At 44.7% G+C, this 17,619-nt stretch overlaps 1 protein-coding gene across 1 annotated transcript in view; it reads left to right on the top strand.

Annotated features, from left to right (window-relative positions):
- Window positions 1-225: 225 nt before the first annotated feature.
- The window catches only part of TNFSF8 (tumor necrosis factor (ligand) superfamily, member 8), a 29,161-nt gene continuing 11,767 nt past the window's right edge, over window positions 226-17,619 (top strand). Inside the window, exons 1-2 of the mRNA XM_010835133.1 lie at window positions 226-727; window positions 13,804-13,846. Coding sequence (XP_010833435.1) covers window positions 533-727; window positions 13,804-13,846 — 238 coding nt within the window. The 5' untranslated portion in view covers window positions 226-532. The remainder of the gene's footprint in view (window positions 728-13,803; window positions 13,847-17,619) is intronic.

Raw genomic sequence — 17,619 nt, forward strand, 5'->3', positions numbered from 1 at the left:
GGGATTCTCCAGGCAAGAATACTGGAGTAGGGGTTGCCATGCCCTCCAGGCCCAGCAGAGAGAGATTTTCTGATGAGGACTTCTGAGCCACAGGCCGCGCTGAGGAGAACGTGCAGCTTCTCAAGCCGGAAGGCGTTTTGTGGCTGAGTCTGACTGAAACAGCAGCTGCTTTGTGTGTACGCGCGCGCGCGCGCACACACACACACACACACACACACACACACACAGCAGCGTAGGGAAACCGTCATTTTCCTACTCGGCCTCTGACATCAGCCACCTTCTCTATAGCTACAGTTTCTCTTCACTCAAACTGATCCCTGGCGATGAAAAATGAGCCTGTCCCCCACCCGTCCTGCTGCCTTTCGCCTCACGCCCCCAGAGAAGAGTTTCTTCGTGAGGCAGCCGGTGAAGGTTTTTTTCCAAGTCACATGATCCAGGATGCAGGGGGAGAATCCTTCTTGGAACAGAGATGGGCCCAGAACCGAATCAGATGAGGAGAGATAAGGTGTGATGTGGGGAAGCCTATATAAGAATGGACCCAGGGCTGCAGCGAGCACTCAACCCACTGGCCCCGTCCCAAGACACAGCCATGCATGTGCCCGCAGGCTCCGTCACCAGCCACTGGGGAACCACGGGCCGCGGGTACTTCTGCTTCACCACGGCCTCGCTGGCTCTGTGTCTCGTCTTTGCTGTGGCGACCATTATGGTGCTGGTAGTTCAGAAGACGGTAAGTGGACTTCTCTTCTTTGCCTTTCCTTTCTGATTTATGTTCAGTTTCTCCACAGAGACTTCGGGATAAACGAAGCAAAGAACCAACATCAACAGAGAGAGGGAGCAAAGAAACGGGAAACTCACTCCTCTCAAATAATTTGGCTTTCTGAGGGAAAATTTTCTTGAGCCATCACCTCCAAACTTTCTATATACACCTGAGCCAAAGAAGGGAGAGGAGCTTTTAGCCTTGAGAAATTTTCCTAGAGGAAGGGGATATATACATACATGTATAGCTGATTCACTTCGTTGTACAGCAGAAATGAATTCAACACTTTAAAGAAATTATACTGCAATTAAAAAAATAATAATAACTGTTGCTGATCTAAAGACTTCTATTAAAGATGGAAGAGACAAGGAAACTTAATAACACATTTGTACAACCAGTGTCATGTCTTTGATGACTTCAGAGCACATTCCAGGATTCTGTATTCTCAGTCCAGACATTCCTGAGATTTCAGAGGCCTCGGCCAATGCTAAGCACTTTTTCTAGCCAGGAGTTAAGTTTCAGAGGCCAAAACAAGAAAAGAGAGCAAGGAAAGGAGGCCAGAGAGAAGACCAGGGCTCTTTAGAGCTTGGACATGTCAGTGTTAAAGCTCACAAGACAAGTTCAAAGCTTCCTCCTGACCCACTGCTTTGAAGGGCTTAGTGTGCCACAAAAACACAGCTCATGGAGGCAGAAGGTAGAAATGTTTTTCACACCTGTTCCCTCTGAGACTGCTCAGAACCCCGAAACTACAAGCAATTATGGGTACACACTGTGAAGTTAAGCTGTCTCAGGAAATTTACCTTTGTTTTTTATAAGTAAATGGTAAGAATTACTATGAAAACAGAGGAGGTGAAGGAGGAAGCTTATTCATATTTTAGGAAATTGGTGTTTACAGCAAATCCATCAGGATGTATTTTAGAGAAAATACTGTACTAAGAGTATATATTGCTCATGAATTTTTAATGAAGTAATTTTGATAGTTTAAGAACTGTACCCCCAATACTACCACCCCTTCAAAGTACGTACATTTCTATTTATTCCTTCAAAGCTCTCATTTTTCATAGTATTTCAATCCTGCAGAATTTGTTCTGGTTTCCTTTAGTTGTCTTAGGTTGAATGCTCTTTACCTTATTGATTGCTGAAAAGAACCAGGCTTTAAAAGGCTTGGGTATCTGCTTCTCAAGTGTCCTCAAGAACTGACATTTAAATGAAGCTTTGAAACTCATACCTCCATAAAAGTGAAAGATAACAGAATTGCTAGCATTTGAGACTTAGATTGTAAAGTTTATGAAACTCATCATTTATTGGGCTCATCTACATCTACTAGGAATAACACACTTGAGAATATTCTGCTGCTGCTGCTGCTAAGTTGCTTCAGTCGTGTCTGACTCTGTGCGACCCCATAGACGGCAGCCCACCAGGATCCCCCGTCCCTGGGATTCTCCAGGCAAGAACACTGGAGTGGGCTGCCATTTCCTTCTCCAATGCATGAAAGTGAAAAGTGAAAGTGAAGTCGCTCAGTTGTGTCCAACTTTTAGTGACCCCATGGACTGCAGCCTACCAGGATCCTCCGTCCATGAGATTCTCCAGGCAAGAGTACTGGAGTGGGGTGCCATTGCCTTCTAGGACCCTTTTTATTCTGTACAGACTCTATAACTTCTGTAATTCTAATCTGAAGTAAATCAGAGGTGTATCATTTTACAGCAAGAGCCAAAGAAAAGAAATTAAAGTGGCCTTCGAAAATGTATTCAGTTAGATTGTAGCTAGAACTGGTATGAGAGAGAGAGAGAGAAAGAAAGAAGGAAAGAGGGGAAAAGAGAGAGAGAAAGATATAACCCTGGTACGTGGTGTGGTGCTGACATATAAAGCGAGGAGGAGCTCCAGAATGCTCCTAATTCAAGTCCCACATTTGGTTGAATTGATTCTTTCCATGAAGGAACTGGAGTGGATCTTTCTGCCTCATTTTTGTAAATGTGGAAAACGAGGAACAGAAAGGGGACAGGGCTTGACCTAAATTGTCCTGAGAAAGTGGGAGTCAAGACTGCTTGGCTGTTTAATGAGGCCACTGTTCCCTTTAAGGACACAGACAGCCACAGCAGCACTAAAAAAAAATCTCCCTTCCTCCTCTTCTCTTGGGAGTGTGTCCTTCCTGGCGTCCAATTCCTTGACTTCCCCTCACTCTGGGAGATGAAAAGATTCACTTCACAATCTGACTCTAGGGTTTGATGTACTATGATTTCTTAGCCTGAGAAATATCAGTAACTTGCTTAAAAGTACTGTGATATACAAGTTAAGTGTTTTATACATACCATTTCCAATAATTCATTCAGATATTAACTGTCAGAAAAACTAAGAAGAGAGAGTTATCTCCTTGAACTTGAGTTACCAGGTTCCTGTGGGAAGAGGCTTTAGTACAGGTACAACTTAGACAAATGAATTGACTCTTAATAGGACCCCCAATAAAAGAATCAATGGGAGATACCTAAGGACCTTAAACTCATAGCCCAGTTATTAAAAGTGAAATGGATCGATGGCCACCCAGCAGTCTTCTGAGGGTGGGTGGGGGCAAGGTGAGAACCATGAGCTGGTTCTACTGGCCTAAGAAGTCCCCACTGTTACTGTGTGTGTGCTCAGTCGTGTCTGACTCTGCATCCCCATAGACAGTAGCCCCCCAGGCTCCTCTGTCCATGAAATTTTCCAGGCAAGAATACTGGAATGAGTTGCCATTTCCCCCTTCAGGGGAATCTTCCTGACCAGAGATTGAACCCGGGTCTCCTGAATCTCTTGCATTAACAGGTGGATTCTTAACCACAAAACCACCTGGGAAGCCCCCAGAAGTCACAGTTCTAAATAAAAAGACACATGTACAGGCAAAATTTAAACCAAAATTAACTTATAATATATAATAAGTGATGGGATGTAGGCACATAGGGCTAACCATGAAACCACAAGTTACGGAGATGGAATGTTTTCCCAGGCAGATCTAAGAGAAACTTCACTGGAGACTGGAGTTTCAGTTTGGCTTGAGAAACGTGCACAATTTCAAACAGGTCTCCAGAGATCAGAGGAGAGAGTATTCCTGGCCAATGGATCAGCATGAGGAAAGTGAGAAGTGTAGGGCATGTAGGAAAATCGGCAAAGATCGCCTTGAGATTTGGTTTGAAAACCAAATAACTCCAAAGGCAAATTCCTTGGGAGAGGCAAAGAACTTAGGTTCCAACCTTAAAGATTTCTTGAGCATCTACTGTGTGCAGGACAGTAATGTTCTAAGTAATGGACATAGAACCTTGATCAAAGCCAAAAATATCTCTGTTTTCATGTTACTTATGGAACTTATTGCCTATTGTCTTAAGTCTCTGAAGTGGCTGTATTTTACTGACCTTTAAACCATTATATTCATTTAAAATATTATATCCACGTGGTTTAAGAAAAGTAAATAGTAAGCAAAGGCAAAGAAAAAAGTAGAAATTTCTCACACCTTCTCCACCCAACCACCAATTCCTCTTTCCTGAGATAAGGACAATTGACAGATTCTTTCATGTCTTTCCAAAAATCTATGCTCTATAAATATATAGTACACACACGTCATTATAGCAAACCCGTAAATTTGCAGCTTGCTTTATTGACTTAATAGATCGTGGAAATCCTTCCATGTCAATACATGGAAGTCTATCTCATTCTTTTGAAGAGTCACATAGCATTTTATTGTACTTCATATTTCATCTGTGTCTAGTGAAGGACACAAGATTTTCTCTAGAAGCTTTGCTCACTGTGCACATCTGCAAGTCTATCTGTGGGATAAATCCTTGGAGGTGGGAATGCAATGTGTATTTTTCAAGAGATTGTACACAATACTCTTGAGGAAGTAGAAGTCTAACCAACAAAGAGACAGATCTTCATGGAAAAGAAAGAAAATTGATTTCTTATGAAGTAATTACAACAGAGTATATGCATTTGTGTCAGAATGAAATGTCACACAACTTATACAGCAAAGCAAAGAGAAAAAAGTTTCTCATATCTCCTCCAGAGACAAAGGGTTATAAATAGATCATATATAGGCTATAAGGTGGACAAGCTTCCCACGTGGTTTAGTGATAAAGAATCCACCTGCCAAGTGGGAGATGAGTGTTTGATCCTTGGATCAGGACGATCCCCTGGAGAAGGAAATGGCAGCCCACTCCAGTATTATTACCTGCGAAATCCCATGGACAGAGGAGCCTAGCAAGCTTCAGTCTATAGGGTCATAAAAGAATTAGACAGAACTCAGCAACTAAACAACAGCAATAAGGTTGACGCTAGAGGTGTTCACAGTTCAACTGGCTTGGAGGCCTTCAATCTTAAGAAATGTTTCTGTTATAAACAAGAAGCCTGGTCTTGTCTAGCCCCTGGAGACATCTATTTACATTTCACAATGTTAGAGTAAGGAAGGGCTCATGTATTCTAGAAAGAAGAGAAAGCAACTGCCTTCTTTCCCTTTATAAACAGAGAAAACTCCTTTTATTTAAAAAAAAAAAAAATTACCCTTCCAATGCCACTCTACTTCCCCACCAAGAGTTGAATTTAGGGGAAGTGATTGGAGGTGACGGTGGCAAGGTTTTAGATTTGTTTCCACTCCAGATAAACTACAGGGCTGAACTGAAATGCCCTGTGATAGTTCTCTCTATCCAACTTACTCTCTCCAATGCAGTCAGTTATTTATCCGAAGAAGTCCACTGAGCAACTTCTCCAAGGAAAGCCCTAGGCTAAGCTGTAAGGGAAGAACCCAAGTGGACAAGGTGGGAGCCCTGTTTTCTGGGAATCTCTAAGTTGGAGAGGTGAGGCCCAAACCCTCACGTGCTTGAATTTGGGGCAGAATGGCACTAAATGTGGGCTTCCCAGGGGGCACTAGCGGTAAAGAACCCACCTGCCAATGCAGCAGATGCAAGAGATGCAGGTTTGATCCCTGGGTGGGACGATCCCCTGGAAGAGAGCATGGCAACCCACTCCAGTATTTTTGCCTGGAGAATCCCCAGGGACAGAGGAGCCTGGTGGGCTGCCATCCATAAGGTCACAAAGAGTTAGGCAGGACTGAAGTAACGTAGCATGCAAGCGCTGCACTCACTGCCATAGACCAGAAGAGAGGAAGACAATTTCTGCTCGGGGTGAGGAAGGGGTTTGCAAAAGAGGTTAGAAGGGAAGCTGAACCTCCTCCAAGAATTAAAAGGATCGTGTCTGATTCCCGAAGTTTTATTTTGAAGAAATTTAAACCTACTGAAAAGTAGAATGGTAAATACCCATATAATCTTTCACCTAAATTCAGTAAGTGTTGGTATCTTGCCATATTTCTGCTCCTTTCTATAAATATGAAAGAAAGGTTCCGTCAGGGTGACCCTTCACCCACACGCATTTCAGCACCCATCTCCTGCTTACTGCGTGCCATTATCATGGCTAAGAAAGTTAATGCTATCTTGGCAGCATCAGTTTATAATAATACATAGGCCATATTTTAATTTCCTCCACTTGTTCAAAAACGTCTTCTATAGCTGTTGTGCCTTTTGTTTCTCGATCCAGAATCTACTCTCAGGTCACATACAGAAATGGTTTCATCTGTTTTACCTTGGAATGTTACTATTTAAAAGGTGGCTCTGGGAGCTTATTAGAAATGCAGACTCTCGGGCCCCACCTTAGACGCAATGAATCAAACTCTGCATTTTAATAAGGTTATTGGAGAAAGAAATGGCAACCCACTCCAGTACTCTTGCCTGGAAAATCCCATGGATGGAGGAGCTGGGCAGGCCACAGTTCATGGGGTCACAAAGAGTCAGACACGATTGAGCAACTTCACTTTTTTTTTTTGGTGATCTATATGCTCATTAAAGTTTGAGAAGCAATGATCTAACAGTCTCCTCTGCTCTCTGTTGTTTTTTCATGACACTGACTTTTTCAAAGGATCCAGGACAGTTCTATTGTCACGTTTTGGGCCTGTCAGTGTTTACTCACAATAATATTCAGATGAAACATTTTGGGCAAGAAAAGGACATAAGCAATGTTATATTCTTCTTTTTCGCAGCAGGGCTAGAAGCATATGTCAGGTTGCCCCATTATTGGCAATAACATTTAGTCAGTTGATTCAAGGCATGACCACTGTCTGTCTTCATAGTGAAAGTGAAGTCGCTCAGTTGTGTCTGACTCTTTGCAACCCCATGGACTGTAGCCTACCAGGCTCCTTCATCCATGGGAATTTCTAGGCAAGAGTACTAGAGTGGGTTGCCATTTCCTTCTCCAGGGGATCTTCCTGACCCAGTGATTGAACCCGGGTCTCCTGCATTGTAGGCAGACGCTTTACCATCTGAGCCACCAGAGAAGTCTTCTTAGTAAACCACTTTAATCTTTTTTATTAAGTAATCTACAGGGTAATACTTCGAAGGCATTCAAAGATCCTTCATTCCATGGTTTTGGCATTCTTTGGTGATGACCCTCAACTGAATCAGCCAATGCACTGAGGGTTGAGGGATGATGATTGCCTAATTCTTTCACTTCTTCTGTATTTGCTAGCTGGCATGTGTCAGTGGAGAAGAGCTCTCCATTGAAAGGATGGGAGCAAGAGGAGATGGTGCCAGGCATTCTAGGTGGGGCCGGAGTAAGGCCAGGCGCAGAACAGAGATCAGTCCAGACTGCACCAGGGAGCAGCAGGACTTAGAGCCAGGTGGCAAGAAGCACAGATAGAAGATGACAGGAAGCCACCCCATCAACAGACTAGGAAGGTCTTCTGAACCTATCCATAAGCTCAGCTCCACACTCAGCCTCCAGTAGCCATTTCCCCCATTCCTGTGGACAGGCAGACCTCAGTGTTCTGACTATGTGTTGAGTAATGTTTTTCAGTTCAGTTCAGTTCAGTTTAGTCACTCAGTCGTGTCCGACTCTTTGCAACCCCATGAACTGCAGCACACCAGGCCTCCCTGTCCATCACCAACTCCCAGAGTTCACTTGTCTTTAAGACCTTGTTATTCAGTGTGTCCCTGGCCCCAAAGCATTGGCATCATCTGGAAGATGATTTCGTCATTTCATTAGAAATGTAAAACCTAAGGGCCCATCCCTGACCTACAGAATCACAATTAGCATTTTAACAAGACCCCTAGTGAGAGAAGCACTGCTTTAAGCCCCTGTATTCCAACGACCACTTTCACTAACATTAGCAAAACCAAGGCTACCGAGGACAATTTTCTAGGACCTCAATCCACTTTATCATGGAGTCTCAGGAGAATTTTCTGCCCCAGCTGCATCCTGCCCTACCCTAGAGGGGCAACGTGGCTTGGGATTGAAGAGCATTGCCTTTGAAGTCAATATGCCCCAGTTTGAATCCTTTCCCTCCTATTCACCATCTAAGGGACCTTTAGCCACTAAGCTATTTCTCTAAGTCTCAGTCAATCACTAATTCTTACGGTAAAGATAAAATAAGTTAATGCATGTAAAGCATTTAGCCCCTGATGATTCAGTACCCTCAGTCAGTCAGTTCAGTTGCTCAGTCTTGTCTGACTCTTTGCAACCCCATGGACTGCAGCACGCCAGGCTTCCCTGTCCATCATCAACTCCTGGAGCTTGCTCAAACTCATATCCTTTGAGTCAGTGATGCCACTCAACCATCTCATCCTCTGTCATCCCCTCTGAAGTACCCACATTAAGTGCTTAATCACATTAGTTCAAAAATAAGAGAGGCATTCCTGGTAAAGGTCTCCATGGCCCACCTTACAAGATGTGAGGCCACCTGGCATAGTCCAAACATCAGTTGTCTTTGGCCATTTTCAATAAGAGAGGGCATCTTTTGTCAAAGTAGATTTAGGAGCTGATTTCCCTGCACAGGATTGCTCTGTGAAAAGAAATAAACCTTTCAAGGTATTGAGACAAATTACACACTTCATTAGGATTAAGAGGGTAACCAAAATAGCCACCATTTCCAACCACTTGCTAACACTTTATGCATAATATCTGACAATGTCCATAACTTTATGTATAATATCTTATTATGTCAATAATCCAGCAGAGAGAGGAATTATTAGCAATCACAGTGATTAAAGGAAATGGGAAAACAAAGAGTCCTAGGCAGAGAAGATGACTGGAACAGCTCATTTCACCTGGGAACAAAAAGGTTAAATGTAAGGAGGGTTCCTCCCTCCATACACAGAAACATTGTTGAGGATACCCATGAGATACTCAGAGTCTGAAAAAAAAGAGACAGAGAGAGAAGCATACTTAAGGAAATGTAGCTGGTTGGTATACATGGAAACCAAGTTTCCTGAGCTACTAAAGTGAAAGTGAAAGTGAAAGTAGCTTAGTTGTGCCGACTCTGCGATCCCATGGACTGTATAGTCCATGGAACTCTCCAGGCCAGAATACTGGAGTGGGTAGCCTTTCCCTTCTCCAGGGTATCTTCCCAACCCAGGGATCGAACCCAGGTCTCCTGCATTGCAGGTGGATTCTTTACCAGCTGAAACACAAGGGAAGCCCAAGAATACTGGAGTGGGTGGCCTGTCCCTTCTCCAGGAGATCTTCCCAACCCAGGAATGGAACCAGGGTCTCCTGCATTGCAGGCGAATTCTTTACCAACTGAGCTATGAGGAAGCTACTCAATGGAGCTGAGAATGAAAACCTGGGAGGGCCCATTTGCTTCTGTCTGTGTCTAGCCTGTTTACTATTTACCTCAAAGCCAAGTTGCTAAGCATGGTAGTTCACATTTCTCCAGCCAAGACCCAGATCCCCAGGCTAGGTTTGGGAAAGAATTCTTAGACTGGGAGGTACCTTACTAAAGAGGAGTAGATAAACGGACAGCACTCAGCATAGTGTCAAGGGCATAGAGGGTCCTCAACAAAATTTAATTTGTCATCTCTTTACACCCTACTTCTCCACCTCCAAACGCAAAGACGGCCAACAGGAGGGCGCATGGGTGGAGGGGAAGGAGAGTGAGCTGGTCTATCCGTGGCTTCTGCAGACAGCATCTCTCTTGGGGCATAGAAAGGGCACTGGAGAATCTCATTCTAGGATCTGCCACCAACTCACAAATATCTCAGTCTCCTTGTCTGTGAAAATTGGCTTGATGGACTAAAGGATGCCTTGGCTCCCCTCTGGCCCTGATCCTTTGATCCTGTCTACTGGGGGTAGCTAAGGGAAGCTATGGAGACCTGTTCTCATGCCAGGAGCTCTTCAAGGCAGCAAAAGTCACGCTTCTGTCTTGGATGCCATGGGTCCTGGGCTAAGGTTTAAGCATCAGGATTCTTCCCTGTACTATGACATGTTGTTTTTGACATCCTCTGTCTGAAGCTAGAAAACCAGAGAGCCTTCAAATGACCACACCCCCACTTCACCAACTCAGACTCCCCTAAATTAGATCTCTGCTCGGATAGTATTTCTTACAGCCTTGCTACTCAAATTGTGTTCTGTGGGCCAGGAGCTCTGCTGTCACTTGGGAGCTTAGCAGAAATAGACTCTCAGGCTCCACCCACATCTGCTGAATCAGAATTTTCATTTTAACAACTCCCCAAGTGATTCGTACACATGTTCAAGTGCTATCTGGAAACATGCTGCCTCTCTCCCTCGTAGCTCTTGCCACAACTTGCAATTCTAGTTCTATATTTATCTGTATGTTCTGAACGACTGCTTTAATGATTGAGCCATAAAATCCACAGGATGTCTTCCAGTGACTTAGAGCTTGGCACACACGATGTGCCCATTTGACACGTGCTGAATGTACAATTCTCTGGTATTTCCCAATTGCCAGTAGCCACTGCGATGGCTCCTCGGGGGTTGTTGCTCTGGCATTCTCTCCTTGTCCTTGGATATGTTCCAGGGCAGCCAATGAAGTCCACCATCTCAGCACCACACTTAAATGTAGATGTTTTTCTTCACATGTGTGCACATCACACTAATCGATGGACATGCTTGGCAGTAAGCCAGATGTTTATTAACTTATGAAAGGCTGTTTGTTGTCTCAGGAGGCAACCAGGAGGGGAATCTATGACATCAGATTTTCCTTTGAACTGTGTGTGTACTTGAGAGACCACAGATGTACCGCGCTGTTTATTAGGTTAAGAGCTTTCAGCCAAGGCAGTAAAATCATAGACTATGGAAGCAAATAGGAAAGGACCTTCCAAGCCAAGTTCATTTCTTTTCCCCTGATAAGCTGAAGCCCTCGAGTTTATACTGACTTCCTCCTCCAGATCAGTGCTCTGCAGGGCTATGCCTCAGGAGACCTCCTCGACTCAGGACCATCCACTTGGGCTGGAGAGGAGAGTCACTGATCAGAAGAGCTGTCAGTGGAAGGAAAAGGACAGAGTCCCTAGAGCAGTGGCAGAATAAAAAGAGAACTCTAGATGGTCCTAGGTGTTCTGACACAATACTAAGAAAATAAGACGCAGGCAGCAACTAATTTCTTGCTCGATTAGACATTGGGAAGTTGTTTTAATCCATGAAAATGCTCACATTTCTTTAGGTCTTTATTAATATCTCAATCCAATACACTACAGGAGACCTTGATCTGGGTAGGTCAAAAGATACTTCACTCCTTATTGCCAGGACAGTGAGGGGTGTCTCCAAGGTTGAGGTGGGGGAAAGGCGGAGAGAGCCCAAGGTGGGAAAACTAGTCTCTGAAGAATTTTTTTAACTTCATTTATTTTTATTTTTTTAATTGGAGGATAACTGCTTTACAATGTTGCGATGGTCTCTGCCATATATCAATCAGAATCAGTCATAAATATATATATATATATAGGCTTCCCAAGTGGCGTTAGTGGTGAAGAACCCAACTGCCAATGCAGGAGACATAAGAGATGCAGGTTCGATCCCTGGGCCAGGAAGATCCCCTGGAGAAGGGCATGGCAACCTACTCCAGTGTTCTTGCTTGGAGTATCCCATGGACAGAGGAGCCTGGTGTGCTACAATCCATAGGGTCACAAAGAGTCAGACACAACTAAAGTAACTTAGCACACATGTGTGTGTGTGTGTATACACCCCCTCCTTCTTGAACCGTCTTCCCCTGCTCCCTATTATACCCCCTAGGTCAATCACAGAGTGCCAGGCTGGGTTCCCTCTATTACACAGAGCTCCCTGCTAGCTATCTGTTTTACACATGATAGTCTGTGTGTATATATATATATGTCAGTGCTACTTTCTCAATTTGCCCTACCCTGAATGTGCCTTCAGAAACTCGGCCTCGCTCCAGAGAGACACAAAGGCTTCAGGACATTTGATATAGAAGAGAAAAGCAGGAGTAACATTTGTTCCTTTGTAGATTTGATGTTGGTACATAGTAGAAAACCTCAAGAGATAATTGATATTTGGTCTCGGTTGCAGAGTGCTCATTTAAAATTCTGAATTAAGTGCAAACTACATTTTACATAGAAATGTAAATAGTTCCCATTTGTGTTCTCTTCCATTAGAGGTCATTTCTATATAAAACCATCAAAATTGCCTTTATAGGTCATGTCCATTTGACGGCCTCTAAACCCTTCAGTTCAGATGGTAAAGCATCTACCTGCAATGCGGGAGACCTGGGTTCGATCCCTGGGTCGGGAAGATCCCCTGGAGAAGGAAATGGCAACCCACTCCAGTATTCTTGCCTGGAGAATCCCATGGACGGAGGAGCCTGGGGGGCTACAGTCCACGGGGTCACAAAGAGTTGGACACGACTGAGCGACTTCACTCACTCCTTCCCCAATTTGAGTCAGTTGCAGCGAAGGGGATGAATATAGGGCCTGTTATACAGAGGGAAGTAAGTCAGAAAAAGAAAAACAAATATCACATATTAAGGCATATATATGGAATCTAGAAAAATAGCACCGATTAACCTGTTTACAGGGAAGACATAGAGACGCAGACATAGAGAACGGCTTCTGAAAAATTTATTGGGGTGAAAAACTGCCCATCTGCTTCTGTTGCTTACTTGCTCAGAACATGTGAGCAAGACCTCCTTTCCTCCCCTCCATTCCCCAACCCCGCAGGTCCTCCTTCAGGAGCCAATCTGCTCTCAGATTGTCTGCCAGCAACCTCTTTCTTAACTGTGTGATTATTTATATATACAGTTATGCTTATGCTAGAATAAATAAAACATAGGTGAATGTTAACATAAATAATATACATTTATGCTTATTTATGTTATATAATGGAGAAGGCAATGGCACCCCACTCCAGTACTCTTGCCTAGAAAATCCCATGGACAGAGGAGCCTGGTAGGCTGCAGTCCATGGGGTCTCGAAGAGTCAGATACAACTGAGTGACTTCACTTTCACTTTTCACTTTCATGCACTGGAGAAGGAAATGGCAACCCACTCCAGTGTTCTTGCCTGGAGAATCCCAGGGACGGGGGAGCCTAGTGGGCTGCCGTCTATAGGGTCACACAGAGTTGGACACGACTGAAGCGACTTAGCAGCAGCAGCAGCAGCATGTTATATAAGTATTTAGATATTAGAGTCAAATGTAAATCTGCAATAAATCCACAAGGACAGGGGCCCAATTTAATCATTTATGGTATCTTCACAATGCTTGGCACATAGTCATTCTATCAATTCAGAATTTCCAACCACAGGAGAAATAGTACCTTCCCAGCTATATTTACAACATACTTTCACTGTTTGCTGAATCAAATATAGAAGAAAAGAGCCCACATGTATTTATACACTACAGTTGTTTGCCTTACGTTGACAAAAGTAAGAAAAAGTAGTACACGTGGTGGTGAAAAGAAAAAGCGCTGGACTGAAAGTTAAGAGTTGCAGATTCTTGCCCCTGATGGCCATAAACTTTTTACCTCTCAGCTTCCAGTTCCTCACCTGTGAAACGTGGATAGTAATCCTCCAATATTATTTCTGATAAACAGGTTGTAAAGCTCATGTAAACTAAGTCAGTGAATTCGTTTTTTGTTTTTTGTTTTTTTTTTAATCTTAAGAGTCAGATGGAACACAAATTCTAGATTACACAATACTTTGAGGGCAACCAAAGTGAAAAAGAAAAAGACTAGCTGTTTCAATCTGACGACATCCTCATCCATTTTTTTTTTAACTTTTCTCTTTCTTCTCTTTCAGGACTCCATTCCCAACCCGCCGGGCCAATTCCCCCTTAAAGGAGGTAAGACTTTGGAATTAGGAGTAACTGTGCAGGGGATAGTCCATATCACATCACAGATGATTAACCACCAGAAACATCGTGAGTGTCCAACAGAGTGGGTGGGGGCGGAGGTGGGCTGTCAGGGCCAAGCTGATGCATCTCCATTCCTCCGAGCGGCTTCTGAGCTGCACTCACGTCCCCACGTTATCCCACCAGCCCTCAACTCTCCCACTAGTGAAAAGGCTGCCTCTGGACAGACTGGCCCATGGACCCAGAGAGGAACACAAAGTGCTATTGTGTTAAGAGCTTAACATCTAGAGTCAGGTGGTGTGGATCTGAATCTTGGCTCTACATCCCACCTGAGAAACTCAGTTCCTTATCTATGACATGAGAGTAATAATAACAACCTCACGAAGGTATTGCAGAAACTGTTAGATCTCTTCTGGAAACTGCTTTGCATGGTGACCAACATATAGTAATCATTAAATAACTGGTTACAGCCCAAATGCATAATGAAGTTGAGGGTTTGTCAAACAGACCTTCCCACGCCCCATATTTTTCTATCACTAAAGTCACTAATCAATAGGTTGTCTCTACTAGCCTCAGATTGGTGAGATGCAGAGTTAGGTTAACATGGAAAAGTGAAAAACTTTGAGACCATCTGATATATGTTTTCATTGCACAGAAAAGTAAGACCAAGTGAAGGGTCTTGTTCAGGGTATTGTAGAGTCAAACTTAGAACCCAGATGTCCTCATTTCAGAACACCAACCTTCAGTCCTGTCACCTTTAGAACCTAGACAGCAAGCACAGTTGGGTGACCAGACAGCTCAGAGGAAAAAACTAAGAGAAAGAGTGGGTCATCATAGGCACCTGGACAGACACACCAGGGCATGCTTGGGACCAGAGGACACACGTGTGTGGATGCAGTTCCTCACACCAAGAGCAATCACACCTGGAGTTCCTTCAGGACACCCTGAGCTCTGCTTCTCCTTCTGTTTGTCACCCAGAGACTTGGAAAGTAAGGGCAGAATCCCCTAAATGGAGCAGCACTCTGCGTATTTCAAAGCAGACTGATAATTACAGCTTTGTCAACAATAGCTGAACTTTGGCTGAAATTACTTAGCATGAGACCTCGATTCCCACCAAGCCTCTGTAGACTGTCACATCAGAAGGGAGCATGGCATAATGCAGAAGCTAGCTAGCTTCTTCTGTAAACGACTAGACAGTAAACATTTTAGGCTTTGTAGATTGTCAACTACAGGGGGTCTCACAAGTGATCCCCTTTTCCTGCAGTCAACTATACTTTCCTCTGAGAGCATGTCCTTTTCTATGTTGTTTTTGTGTGAAAATGTCCTTTCTTTTACAACACGAGGTTGATACAGATGGGAATCAGGTTGGTTTGCATTTTACTCAGAGTTATTTTGTCTGTTTGTTTGAACAACAACAGGCAAAATAAGAAGCTGCCGATTCTGTACTGGTCACTGAAATTTACATTTTGGAGTCCTTAATTTTGGTTTTGAAGTAATTATTTTGGTCTATAGAAATTTAAAATTTTGGCAGCCATGGACTAGAACACTTATCAGATCCCTTCTTATATGGGCCATCTCTGTGGATATCAGAACACAAACTAATGTAAAACCAACCACAGTTCACAATTCAATGTCTTTGCAGCCAGATTTAAAAATGCTAATAATTCTCCCTAGGGCCATGAAACTCTTGTTAAAGACCTTCCCACTCTTACCCTAGATTTATCTTAGCCTCCATCCTATAAGCAAACAACTTGGGGATTAATAGTCCTGTTTGGCAGGTGGTGAGCTGAGGCCCAGGGAATCAAGGTGACTTTTGGAAGGTCGTCTAGGGAACTGATGGCAGAGCAGGAGTCAGAATCCAGGGCTCCTCTCTAGCCCCACATGATTGTTGCCAAAACTCAGCCTCTGTCCACTGGTGCTGAATAGAAACACGGGGACAGAGTTTTGGGTGAAGTAGAAAAGAGAAAGTAGAAAAAAGCTTTTACTGCTTTGCCGGGCAAAGCGGGCCACAGTGGGTCCATGCCCTGAAGACGATGTGACCTACCCTGGAGGCAGTAGTGAGGAGTTGTGTTCAAGGAGCAGGGTGTGATCAGCTCATTCTTGGATTGGTTGGCAACAAGGTGAAATTTCAAGCATCGTCAACCTTCTGGGTCAACCTTCTGGTTTCAGTCTAGGGTCTATGTTCTTGTGGTCAGCAGTTTTCATCTGGAAAGGGGTCTGCTTCCTGTAAAAACAACTTAGGAATGTGTGTCAGGCCTTTATCTGTATCTTTCAGGAAACTGGGAGTTTAGTGATTCTGTTATGTGGCTGAAGATTGTTATAGTCTATAGATTGTTACCAGTTTCTTAGCCCAACAGCTCTTCCTTGCTTCTACATCTTCACATTTCCCAATCATTGACTCTTGAGTCGGCATTTTAAGACAAGGACACAGGGGCTCATACACAGTTTCATGATGTGCTTTGGCCATAAAATGTCAGTGACCTACTGTGTGTGGTCCTTAATGAAAGTCTCCACCTGTCTTAACTTGACCACCTACAGACACGGTGGTCAGATGAGGTGGAAAGAATACCACCTTGGAGCAAGACCTGGGCTCCAGAGTTGACCTCCACACCAGCAGGCTGCGTTTTTCAGGGCAGGTCTGTAACATACAAAGATGGTGCACTGAATGAATGGGAAGGGTCCTTCCAGCTGTGATGCTTTATGATATTCTAACCTTTCCTTCAATATGTAAATACAGAAGAAAAAAGTCTAAAAAGATGATTCCTAATAATCTTGAGGAAGTCTGCAGGCTTCCTGCAGGAGGCACAGCCTCCTCCCCAACAAACCCCCTGTGAACAGGCAGAGGCAGTGAACTCCCTTTGGAAAAACCATGGCAAGACACTCCGGGCAGAGGAGCGCTGTTTCCCAGAGGCTCCAGGGAAGAGGCTCTGGGGGCAGCGTGTGGTTTGCCCCCCAGGTGGATGAGAGTGGAAGCTGGACTCTTACCAGGGAGCCCTGTGCTGCCGGCCGGTGGAAACTGTCCACTAGGAAGCCAGCAGCAGCCCAGAGCTTAGCAAACAGGGCCAGGAACACACACCAAAGTAACATTAACACAGGACGACACTTAGCTGCAGGGAAACCACGGAATGCCAAGCCTTTTCTGTAAGGAGAGGATGTCTGAGTCCCAGCACTCACCTCCCACTCCCGGCCAGGAGACTTGTCACCGGCAGACCGCCACCTCACCCCCACGCTCTTGTGCTTAGGACCCGGTGGCCTGGCGGCGGCTCAGCTGAGACTGCGGACAGCCAGGCAGGGCCCCGGGAGGAGGACCTTCTCCCTTCCTCTAGCAAACAGAGTCACTAGGGGCTCCCTCACAAAGCTGCTCAGAGGGACCACAGATACAACTCTTGTCTGCCACGCGGGGGCCGGGAGAGGGGGGCTGTGCTGCTTCTCGGCATCCTCCTTCCTGTCTCCTGCCTCCCGCACGTTCTGAATCCCACGCATTCTCATGTATGTGCTATATTTGCCCCAACCCCAGAACAAGCCCCCATGCCTGATCGCCCCAGAGTTCCAGAAGAATCCACGTGTGTGTGCAGCAAAGCTGGCAGCAGGATTTAGGGATGTGGAGAGGCTGGTGGGGTGGTGCCTCCCAACATGGAAGCAGAATGGAGTTTCAGAGCGTACGTGATCGCGAAGCCTCTGCACTCTACCCACCAGGTGGGGCACTCTCAGGAGCACTCTTCCCTTGGGTTCAGCCCTCTAGCACACATACCCCCCACCCCCCT

This window comes from Bison bison, unplaced genomic scaffold, assembly GCF_000754665.1.
Source record: "Bison bison bison isolate TAMUID 2011002044 unplaced genomic scaffold, Bison_UMD1.0 scf7180017864039, whole genome shotgun sequence".
Taxonomy (NCBI): Eukaryota; Metazoa; Chordata; class Mammalia; order Artiodactyla; family Bovidae; genus Bison; species Bison bison.